At 57.0% G+C, this 11,341-nt stretch overlaps 1 protein-coding gene across 3 annotated transcripts; it reads right to left on the bottom strand.

Annotated features, from left to right (window-relative positions):
* Positions 1–215: 215 nt before the first annotated feature.
* On the bottom strand, positions 216–10,542 carry Zyx (zyxin). Of its 3 annotated transcripts, none has more exons than XM_013021715.1 (10): positions 10,526–10,542; positions 9,196–9,414; positions 8,450–8,649; positions 8,221–8,313; positions 7,640–8,092; positions 3,264–3,390; positions 2,820–2,989; positions 2,542–2,720; positions 1,434–1,554; positions 216–765 (listed from the first exon to the last, which is right to left on the bottom strand). In XM_013021715.1, the coding sequence occupies exons 2-10, from the start codon at positions 9,392–9,394 to the stop codon at positions 661–663; spliced, it is 1,647 nt and encodes a 548-aa protein (XP_012877169.1). In that variant the 5' UTR covers positions 9,395–9,414; positions 10,526–10,542; the 3' UTR covers positions 216–660. The 3 variants fall into 3 exon arrangements, with proteins under 3 accessions (XP_012877169.1, XP_012877171.1, XP_012877170.1); XM_013021717.1 differs by lacking the exon at positions 10,526–10,542 and adding an exon at positions 9,984–10,008; XM_013021716.1 differs by lacking the exon at positions 10,526–10,542 and adding an exon at positions 9,553–9,633.
* Positions 10,543–11,341: the final 799 nt, after the last annotated feature.

The following is an 11,341-nucleotide window of genomic DNA, read 5'->3' as shown; positions in this document are numbered from 1 at the left end:
AAAAAAAAAGGGAGGTGGGGATGGAAGAGAAGCAATTATGTGGGTGGGTGGGTTGGTATGAGGGGGAGGGTTTAATATATATATATATACATATATATATACTTACATAGGCATATCTATTTTTGTAAATAAAACAGGAGCTGAATTTTCATCCTTACTCCTAGTCTTTTGATCCTTCTATCTACTCCAGCCAAGAGTCAGTTGACTACTGACAATTCTGCAAAACAAGGTTTTATTTCCATTTGGAGCTATAGCCACAACCTGACAGCATGGGGCGGGGGGGGGGGGGTGTTCAGGCTCCCAGAGGGCCGAGGTTTTAGCTCCCAGCCCTCAGCAAGCGGAGTGCAGAGACTGCTCAGGACGGGCAGGGTCATCGGTGCAGCGGTGAAAGCGGCAGCACTAAAGTGGTGCCCCTCGGGTGGGGTCCTGGAGATCCCTACAGGGGATGAGCAAAGACTGGAGCCCCAGGACGGGCTTCAGCACCCCACCTGGGCCATGCTGGGGCCCTGGGTCCAGAGCACTTAAGATGCTGGCAAAGGGTTTGGAATGGAGGGAGGGGCTAGGTGGGGGTGGGCAGAAGGAAAGGACTGTTGTCCGTGTGGGTGTGGTCCGTGATAGGGAATGGGCCCACAAGTGGAAAGGCGGCCTGGTCCTCCTCACTCAGCTCTGGACTCTCGCAGTGTGGCAAGTCCGACAAAGCACATGACCATCCAGAGGGAAGCAGCCCTCGTCATCAGCCTGGATGGACAGAACCTTCTGACAGTCCTGAGAAGGAAGAAAGGTAAGGGGCGCTCAGCGTGGGAAGGCTCCTGCTCTAGCTTTAAATTGGTCATCAAGTGCTTCAGAGCTGAGGATGGTCCCATCACTCACCCCTTCTTCCTGACCGGCCACCTTCACGCTCCTCACCCCCCATCAGGCCTCCCCCGGAGACAAGAGGGGTCATGGTGCCCACCCGCAAAATAACAGGTTTGGGGGTCTTCTCATCTTGTCTCAGCTCCCTTCTGGAAGTTTTTGTTTTGTGTTGTGCTGATGCTGGGACTTGAACTCAACTCAGGGCCTGGGCACATTGTCCTTTAAGCTTTTCTCTCAAGACTGGCGTTCAACCACTTGAGCTACATACAGCGCCACTTCTGGCTTTGTGCTGGTTAACTGGAGACAGGAGCCTCACAAACTTTCCTGCCTAGGCTGACTTCAAACCATGATCTTTAGATCTCGGCCTCCAGAAGTAGCTCTAGGATTACAGGATTGAGCCAGTGGCATCTGGTTTTCAGCTCCATTCTGCCAAGACTTCTGCAACCTCACTGGACACCGCGCCCCATCTCAATCCCATGACACTATAAAACAACACACACACACACACACACACACAGAGGGAAGTTGCCTCTCTTAAGACGATCTAAGACTCAACGGGGCTCCCCAGAGGGACAGCTGACCTCACACTTGTAACACTTCATGTGGAAGTTCTTCTCCAGAGCGACCACTCGCACAGTCTCTTCACAGCCAGGCTCAGGCATGATGGGCTCTGAGCAGACAGAGCACTTTGGGGCATACGCCCTGCAGGGGAGGGGGATGGACATAGAGAACAAGACCATGAGTTCCATGGAGCCAGCAGCACCTCAGGTTTTCATGACCCCTGGGTACAAAACCCCACATATTCTGTTTGTCCCATATTTCTTTGAGGGGTTTTCTTGGGGGAAGGGGTTGTGGGGCTGGAACTCAGGGCCTCAGTGTTGTCCCTGAGCCCTTTTGCTCAAGGCTAGCACTCTGCCACTTTGAGCCATAGCACCACTTCCAGTTTCTGAGTGGTTGATTGGAGATATAAGTCTCACAGGGACTTTTCTGCCGGGGCTGACTTCAAACCGCGATCCTCAGGCTCCTAAGTAGCTAGGATTACAGGCGTGAGCTACTGGCACCCATGTTTTTGGTGGAGCAATTTCTCATCAAAGACCAAAGACCAAGCACCAAACCTGACCCTGAAGCAAAGAGCACCCTGCCAGTGTTTTGGCTTACCACAACAGCTGAGGCCGCTCCTGTAGTTAGCATTAGTAATGTGGTAGGCCCCTCCTGGTCTACCACACCAATATATCAGTGCCTTTCCTCTGATCCTAGACAGTGCCAGGGAACACGGGCCACCCATGGTGGAATCTTGACAATCTCCAAGGTGGAGATTGACAATGTTCTTTTCCCAGCTTCCTTTTAGCACTATGAAGGTATTTTACTAGCCATCCTGACAAAATGACTGTCCCAGTTTCTAAAAAAAACAAAAACTCAACTAAAAAACAGTGCTCCAAACTGAGTGCAAAAGAAACGACTTGCAGGTGAACAGTCACTGCACACCGTGGTACATGTCCCTGGCCAAGGCCAGTCATGGGACGTTCCATCCAGACCTTTGGGACAAGTTGTCCCTTGTCGTCCCCAGGGGCCAGAAAGCAAGACCTGAGTCTGGAACTGTCCTGAAGCTCTGTGGGACCTTGGCTACCTGACAAAGTATGAATGAAACCCAGAGAAACCAGCCAGGGGGGGGCGTGGGTGGGTCCTCACCTGTGGTAGTCGGGGACGCAGTGAGGCTTGCTGGCCTGGTCCATGATGAAGGAGGTGCCCTCCAGGAGGCAGCCGCAGACCACACAGGTGAAGCACTTCGGGTGGTAGAGTTTGCCGGAGGCCCTCAGCATGTGTTCGGTGATGGGATTCCCACAGGAGTGACACTTCTCCAAGGTGTTCTAAGGGGCAGAAGGAGCGGGGTTTGATGACTCCTGGGGCTCCCTGAACCCCCTCCCCCCCCAGCCCCAATCCACCCCAGAGCTCAAAGTAGGACTCACGGTGTAGCAGCCCTCACAGTATGGTGACGCGTCCACGTTGTAGAACTGCTGCCCCTGAAGCTCCTTGTTACACTTGTGGCAGGTGAAGCAGGTCAGATGGAACAGCCTGCTCATGGCTCGGACAGCCGGCTCTGACCGGATCAGTGGCTTCTGGCATTGACCACATGTCTCTGGGAAAAAAACAACCCCATCAAGAAGAAGAAGAGGAGGAAGAGGAGGAGGGGGGGAGAAGGAGGAGGAGTAGGAGGGGGAGAGGAAGGAAAAGGAAGGAAGAGGAAGAGGAGGAGGAGGAGGGGGAGGGGGAGGAGGAGAGGAAGGAAGAGGAAGAAGAGGAGGAGGTGGCGGCAGCACAGCCTTCTCACAAGCTCCCCGGGGACCCTCCAACCGCATCTGTGGCCAGCACAATACCCGAAGGACAGAAGAGAGAAAGAGCCCACCACTCACCATCCACAGGCACGGACACGGAGTGCCTCTGGGGCTGTTCCATGTCCTGCATCAGCTGCTGGGTCAGCTGCTCCAGCTCCTCCACCTCCTTCAAAGTCAGGGGTCCTGGGGCCCCAGGAGAGCGCACCTAGGAAACGACACTTTTCTTCCTATCCGGCCAGGGTCACCCCCTCCAGGAGCCCGCCCAGACTAACCGATCTCTTCATCCAGCCTGGTTCCCTGGCTGCTCAGATCCCAACCTTCCCAACCCCTCCTTTTCTCTCCAGGGGGAGGCCCCCCCAACACATCACAGAGTGGCAGGCACTGACCTTAGCTTGGATCTCTTAGAGGGACACATCTCCACACCCCTCCTCCCCGGGCGCCCGAAACCCTCGCCCCGCCCCCGCAGCGGTCACAGAGACAGGCCGGAACAACTAAGCCACGGAGGAGGCCACGCACACAGCAGCTCAGGTCACTGAAGCACCTAACACGCAGAGGCCACGCACGCATCGACTTCACAGAGCATGCTCGGACACGCCCACCTCCCCGCAGGGGAGGGGCGCGCTGCGTGCACAAAAGGGGGCGCGCGCTCGGGGGGCGCACGTACACACCTACCCGGCCCACCTGCTGCTGAGCAGCCCCTGTCAGCGTGAGGATGCAAGCACAGGTTAAACCCCAGAGCTGTCCGCTGGAGCCCCAACCCCCCAGAACCCCAAGACATCCCGGGGTCCCTCCTGAGAGAGAAGCTCACCACCCCTTCTTCCTATAAGAGACTGAATACTGGAGGAGACTTGGAACGCGCAGGTGGGGCGGGGGGGGGGGCAGGGGGGGTGAGAGACAGAATGCTGTGGGACCCAGAGAACTTGGGGAGACCTTCTGACCTGGACCACATGTGTTCAAAAGACCTTTCCACAGCAACACTGAATTGGTCATCTGTATTGGGTTAAGGCCACCCAAGAGCCACAATCCCTGTCTTTTTGCCCCTAGGCCACCTGGAACTCCACAATCTTCTCAAGTCTGTAATCTTAGCTACTTCGGAGGCTGAGATGTGAGAATCGCTGTTCAAAGCCAGCCAGGGCAGAAAAGTCCCCGAGACTCTATCTCCAATTAACCAGCAAAAAAGTCAGTGTGAAAGAGTACCAGCCTTCGTGAAAAGGCCAAGAGAGAGCTGAAGGCCAAATTCAAACCCCACTACAAACAACACCAGAAAGGATCTGTACTAGCTCTGCTCTGCTTTCCTGCAGCAGAACTACGGAGGCAATACTGCCCGCTCTTAACTATATTGCCCTAAGACACGTCTCCTACTCTGGAGTGCCATAGGTCCCTGGAAAACAAGCTTTACCAACTGTCTCCTCTTGCAAACTTCCCTTCCTGCCATTTTGGCACACTATCAGACACTGGCCCTAGTCTTTAGAAGGATGAATTCAACCAGAACCCTCTCTGTGGACACCCATACCCTCCAGGACACACTTGTCTGCTACCAACGGCTTTCCTCTACCTACTGGCAGCAATGCCACAGCTCCGCAACTCCCGTGGCTGAATTTCTCTCCATCAGTTACCTTCCATCTCAGCACACCTTAAATCTAACATTACCAACCTCTTGGTTCCCAAGACCCCTCTCAAATACGCCCCCATTTTCCATTATGTGACCCTAGTAGAAGGGCTGGGTGCCTGACTCCCCACTTGCCCCATGTGTCTAGAGCTGCCAGCCTGCCACCCCCCACCCCTACACTGGCCTCCCGCTAACTCTGGCTACTCAAGAGCCACACGGACTATCTTGGCCTCATCTCCAACCTCAGGTCACACCACGGCCTGGCTTCCTGTTTCTGCCTCTGAGCTGCAGAAAAGTAGGTGGAGAGAAACTGAACACTGCAGACAGACTTCCTAAAGCACTGCAGGGCCCTCCACACACTCCAACCCCAGCTCCTCCGTCTGCTGTTTGGCTCCAACCAGATTTCCAGTTGCCTTTCCCAGAGCAGCTGTTCCGAACCTTTTTCCATCTCCAGCCCCCAATAGCTTCGCCCCCTCGCTCTCGCTCACTGATGACCTCATCCGCTCCAGGCCTGGCAGCCAGCCAGTATAAGCTCACTCCTCGTCCTTGCTTGCTCGCCATAGCAAACACCACATATGCCGCCCTGTCCTTGCTCCCTGGAAATGCCCCTGGGGTCAGTCCCTGCTCCCAGGTATCACTGAGCCTTCCCCACAAACTTCGGGCCTCTTTGTTTCCCCACAAACTTCGGGCCTCTTTGTTTCCAAACACACTTAGGCCCCCCTCCCCTAACCTACACTTTCCTGGCTCCCCCTACACTAACACCATCTTTCCCTGGTCTTTTTCCTGCCAACCTTGGGGACCAGCTTGACACTACCAACTAACTCCCTGTTCTCACCACTCCTTAGACATTGTTCCTATCAGACCACAAAAGGACCACTCCAAGGCCAGCTGTGATGTCCTAAAAGTCAAATCTCTGGCCTTATCTGAGTCCTAGGCCAATGCCAAGCAGAAGAGCCCTACAATACCTTCTTGGGTTTCGCTCCACTTCCTCTAGCCCCACTTCTCTTCTCCTTCCTACCCTAGCCAAGGTAGCATGAGCCAAAGTTCCTCTCAAAACATCAACTACCTCTGTGCAATGCCTCAAAGCTTGCTGCCTCAGGGTCCCTGTGAGTACTATCACATGAACTTCTGTGGTTCAGGACCCCATCCTGAATTACCCACATTTCTAGCTGACTGACAGTTCGAGCAAAGGGCAAGTACTCTTGGAACCTATTGCCCAACAAGCTGCCAACTGGACCCCGCCTCTTCCGGCCCAAACCATTTCCCCTTCCTAACTTCTCTATTTGATCAAAAGTCTTGTCACTCCCTAACACATCCAGGTTCAGAACCTTCCTGGTTTATTTCTTCTCCTTTCCCCTTTTGCTCATCCAACCGCTTTCGGTTGCCTCCTTCTGTAGGTTCTTTCCTGTGGGTCTTATTTTTGGTTGCAATTAACCGTTAGTGTGGCTCAGGAGTAAACTCACACCTTGCTGACCTCTGACCTCATACGTCTCTGGTGCAACAACTTTGCAGAAAACTCCCAAAACTGGTGGCAATTTTATTTCCTACCCTAGCCCCCAAATACAGTTCCATAATTTCCCCCAAAGGAACCTTGTGCTTTCTGTTTTCCAAACACCCTTTGTGTATCAGCACTTTTGAGTTTTGCCAGTATTATTTCATTCAAATGCTGTTGCCTCCTTTACAGATTCTTTTTTTTTTTTTGCTTGCTTCTCTTTTGCTGAGGCTTGGGCACTGTCCCTGTTTGCTCTAGGATAGTGCTCTATCACTAGAGCCACAGCTCCACTTCCGGCTTTTGTTTTTTTTTTGGTAGTCAATTGGAGATAAGAATCTCATGGACTTTATTGTCACAATCCTCAGATCTCAGCCTCCTGAGTAGCTAGGGTTGTAGGCAGGAGCCACCAGTGCCAGGTGTCCTCTTGGGATTCTTAACTCTACTTGTCTTTCAAGGCACACCAACTTCATGACTTGCCAGTCCTCCAAGTCCTGACTTCCTACTTTGAGTTCCTACCATGCAGTGATGCTCAGTTACAAGAATCCACTTGGATCAGATGAACTCCTTGGATGAGGATGGTGGGCCTAGATGACCATCAGATTCCCTTCAACTCTAAAAAAGCTCCTGAACTAGAGGGCAAGAACTCTTCTGTTTCTACTCTGAACAGAGTTCTATTCTAGACACACAGCCTAGTCCTTTCCACACATTAGATCATTTACTCTTCATCATCACAGAGGACATTGTTGTTCTGAAGACTCAGAAATGGAGGCTCCAACTCCCAGTTTGCCACGCTTGCAGCCGAGCAGGGGATTCAATCCTCAGTCCACTAATTCCATTCCACTGAGCCTGTTCTGAGAGATCTCTTCCCTTCCAGCATCTCAGCACAGTGCTTGGCACTCAGCTGCAGCTGGCCCGGCTGGCTGTTCCCTTGTTTACTGGTGCTGTGGCTCCTATCTCCAGATGGACCCTTGGGCATTGAAAGTACTCTGAGCTGAGATTCACTCAAAATCCCAGACCAGGAAAAAACTGGTGATCCTCCTTGGGCAGAGGTGTAAGAGAAGGTGGACCAAAGCCGCCTAATTCTGAGCCCTTGCTGCTCCGACTCCCCTCCTCCTCCCCCCCCTCTCCTCATCTCTGGTCCCACCCAATGCCAGAGAACAGCTTTCTTTCTGTTCCTACTGTCCTAACAAATGATACTCACCAATGGGGTGTGAAAAGTCAACCTCAAACACGCCTGCAACCCCCCCTCCACACAACTTTCCCAGCTTCTCTGGCTCCTGACCTCGGTATCCACCTCCCTCCCCCCCTCCCATCCACCCCCCCCCCAGGCGTCCACCTGGAGCTGTCCCTCACCTGGTTTTGAGGTGGCGGTGGTGGCCTGGGCGCTGGTTGCTGCTTTTCCTGCACTTGGGGCTTCTCCCTCTGCTGTGCATAGGTGAAATTCGGAGGCTGAGGGGAGCCTACACTGGAGGAAGACGGGGCTTCCGGAGCCCCCAGTTTTTTATTAGGCAGCGGCCCAGGTCCACCTGGGGCTCCAGCGCTCCACTTGGGAGCCAGGGGAGGAAACTTAGGGGCTGGGGCTGGAGCTGGGGGACCTCGCGGCTGCAAATGAGCAGAAGACACAGGCTGGGGCTTAGCCTGGACGTGAAACAGTGCCTGGCTCTGCGGCGGGGCCTGAGCTGGAGGCTGTGCGCTCGGAGGGCTCTTCCAAGGAGGCAGGGGTGCCGTGCCCCCAGCTGCAGGCTTGGTATTGGACTTGGGAACAAACGGAGTGACAACTGGTGGGGGTACATATCCAGATGACACCTGGGAGGAGAGGCAGAGAGGACAGAAGTGCACTTATAAAGGTGGCCCGGCCTGAGTTCCTCTTTTCCCTCCACTGGTCGCCTCCCCCAGGTCAACAGCGTTTCCTAGGGTCCCGGGCCCTCCCTTACCCGCGCTTTGAAGGGATCATTCTTGGTCATGTCATCCAACAGTGAAGACAGAGAGTCAATCTCAAGGTCAATGCTGCTCACCTTCTCCCTAGGCTGTAGGGTCAGGGGTCAGAGCACCCATCCCAGGCCACCCTTCTCCACCCCACCCCCCAACAAGACAGAAGGGGCATGAGAGGTGAGAAGGACCCACCAGTCCCCACGCTGCTGGTGGCCCCTCCGAGCCCCATACCTGCGGCGGGAGCGGGACAGGGGCCTCGGACCCCGCCTCCTCCGCCACTGGAGGTGGCGGGGAGGGGAAGATGTCCTCATCCAGGGGCGCAGGAGGAAAAGGCTCTTCGATCGGGGGAGGTGGGGGTGGGAAGGCCCCTCCCAGGGCACCCGCAGATTCGTCGCCATCCCCAAGGAGGGGAGGTGGGGGTAGGGGAAAGTCTGGGTAGGAAAGAAAAAGAGGGCCATGCGTCAGGGCCTCGATTGCCCTCGGTCCACAGCTCTAACTCCCAGTGCAAGAACTTTCTCCAGGGTCTGGGGGTAGGGAGGGGGGAGGAGGAGGGCGCAGCCCCCCCCCCGGCCTCCATGCCCCGGGAGCCGAGGCGGACGACCCAGGAGCGAGCGGTGCGGCTCCCGTTACACTGGGAGAACGGATCCGGAGGGGGGGGGATAGATTCCTGGCCCACATTCCCGCCTCCCTCCCCCAGGCGGGAGACTTGGAACCGTCCCAGGCGCCTGGCTCCCAGCCACCGGCTCCGCGATGAGGTAAGAACATCTGCTCGGGACGGGGTGGCTGCGCCCAGCCCCCGCCCCGCACCCACTTTCCCGAGCACCCCCCCCAAATTCCACAAGGCCCGGATCGCACCCTGGGGACCGCAGGGGGGGTCCCAGCTGCCCCCACCCCAGGCCCAGCTGCATAACTGGAGGGGGAGGTGTCCCGGCCCCCCCCCACACGTACACGCACACACCCCAAACCCAACTGCATACCTTCCGGGGGTGGCGGGGGGATCTCGCCCACCCGGCCCATCTGTGCACGCTGTGCCCCGGCCGGGGAAGGCTCGCTGTCCCCGGGCCGAAAAGGGTTCACTTTGGGCTTCGGGGCCACCACCGGGGCGAACTTCTTCTGCGGCGCGTAAAAAGCTGGAGCCGAGACGGAGATGACCGGCGGCGGGCGGGGGGCGGCCATGGCTGGGCCGGACTGGGGTGCTGGCGGGGTGGGGGTGGGGGTCGCCAGGTTACGCGGAGCCGAGCCGCGAACTCCCCGGCGATCGGGGCTCCCCACCCCACCCACATCCGCGCCCTGCGCCCCGCGTCCCCCGCGTCCCCTCCCCACGCGCGCCTCACCGCCGGCGGGAGCGCGCGCTCGGCGACTGGATGAGCGCTCGGCGCACGGTCCGCAGACTCTGCGTCCGGGTCCCCGGCAGCCTCGGAGCCGGGCGTGGAGGGACGGACGCCGGGAAAGGGGAGGGCGGGAGGGGGGCGGGCGGAGAGCGGCGCCCAGACCATACAAGGAGAGGCCCGGGGAGGGGGGCGGGGAGAGCTGGGGGAGGGCGGACGAGCTAGGAACCACCCCCTCCCCCAGGAAAGGCACCCCCCCCTGCTCCTGCCCCAGGGCCTTAGGCTCCGCCAAGGTCCCCCCCCCATTCTCCCCCGCCCGTCGCCCCCACCCCGTCGGGCACCGACCACCCTTCCCCTAACATAGGCCTCTGATGTCATTTCCTGACCTGCCCCGCCCCCCCCGCCCGACCCGCGGCGGTGCCCGGGATCTGACTCACCGTCCCCTCTCCGGGATCGGCTGGGGGCGGGTGTCCCAGGGGTACCCAGCCCCCACCCCTCCTCTTTGGCCTGCCGTTACCTGCCCCCCACCTTCCCCCCCTCCTCCCCCCAGCGTCCCCAAAGCTCAGGGGTCAGCCGCCAGCTGGCAGGCCCGGCAGGGCACTGGTTCTCCGGGGTGGGCGGGGATGTCGAGGGGGGCGTTCCCACCTCCCTTCTGCCGCCCCCCCCCCCTGCCCCACACACATCCAGGCCTCTCTGTGGCCGGCCTGTATGTGTCGGTGTGTGTGTCTGCGTCTGTGTGTGTGCGTGCGCGTACGCGCGCACCCCCCCCCAGCTGCGTCTTTCGGGGCGCAGGGCAGCCACTTAGAAGGGGCTACTAGGAATTTGCATTGCCCCCCCCGCCTTGCCCCCCAGCTAGCAGATCAGTTGCACACCACCCACCCACACCCCACACCCGGGGAGGTGGGACGCAGGGTCGGTGGGCCCACCGGGGCGGAGGCGAGGAAGGGCAGGCAGCCCACCTGGACCAGAAAAGACTCACACAGACTGCCACGGACAACCAGGCGCTCCTCCATGCTGCTTCCCAGCCTGCTGGGACCCACACCCTGGCAGCGCCCATGGGCCACCTCGGGGCACTGAAGACTCGCTGGGGCCCTCCACTGGTCCGACCAGATTCCTCAGCGCCCCAGGCTAGGGTTTGCTTTTTTTTTTTTTTTTAATTGCACAAGAAAATCTACCCAATCGAGGCCTGCTTTCTTCTACACTCATAAATTACGGAATCAAGCCTTTTACCCTCTAGGGCAATATTCCCCCTCAGGCGCCTTTTTCTTTCATCTGACATTCCTGACTGTCATCCATTGTCTTCTTTAAGGCCTCCACAGTTTCCAGCCCCTAAGCCTCCATATCCACTACCCCCTAACTCTACAGAAGTATTTGGGCTATGCTTTGAGTTCATGTCTACCAACCTCGTGAATTTGCAACAACAACAACAAAACAAAACAGGCTTTCACGAAAGCCAGACTTCATTGCTTTGCACCCGGACATCAGCAACCCTGAATTTCCAGGCGAAAGAGAGCTCTAGATACCATAGATCAAAGTCCCAGCTTGACCAGTGCCCGGTTCATTCCTCTTCACTTTCTCCATCTGTAAGAATGATACTAGTCACCCGCCTTACTTCCTTATATGGAGAGATGAGTGGAATGTCATATCTGAAGATGCTATAGAATGCTGTGGTGATTCAAGTCCCAGTTCTCCCTTGAGAGTCGAAATGCGACCCAGTTAAGCCTGAGGTAGCTTCTTCCTATGTGTATGTTCTGGGTTGCCAGGAAAAACTCTCCCCAGGTCTCGATATTTGTGA

Source organism: Dipodomys ordii, unplaced genomic scaffold, assembly GCF_000151885.1.
Source record: "Dipodomys ordii isolate 6190 unplaced genomic scaffold, Dord_2.0 Scaffold56, whole genome shotgun sequence".
NCBI classification, from domain to species: domain Eukaryota; kingdom Metazoa; phylum Chordata; class Mammalia; order Rodentia; family Heteromyidae; genus Dipodomys; species Dipodomys ordii.
Note: the sequence above shows the minus strand (reverse complement) of the source record. Positions and strands in the feature narration are given on the sequence as shown.

Coding starts and splice junctions, on each gene's coding strand:
- Zyx (XM_013021715.1), bottom strand. CDS start 9,394: ATGGCCGCCCCCCGCCCGCCGCCGGTCATCTCCGTCTCGGCTCCAGCT. Junction 3,391..7,639: donor CACCGCCACCTCAAAACCAG/GTGAGGGACAGC, acceptor GTCGTTTCCTAG/GTGCGCTCTCCTGGGGCCCC. Junction 1,555..2,541: donor TGCGTCCCCGACTACCACAG/GTGAGGACCCAC, acceptor CCTCCCCTGCAG/GGCGTATGCCCCAAAGTGCT.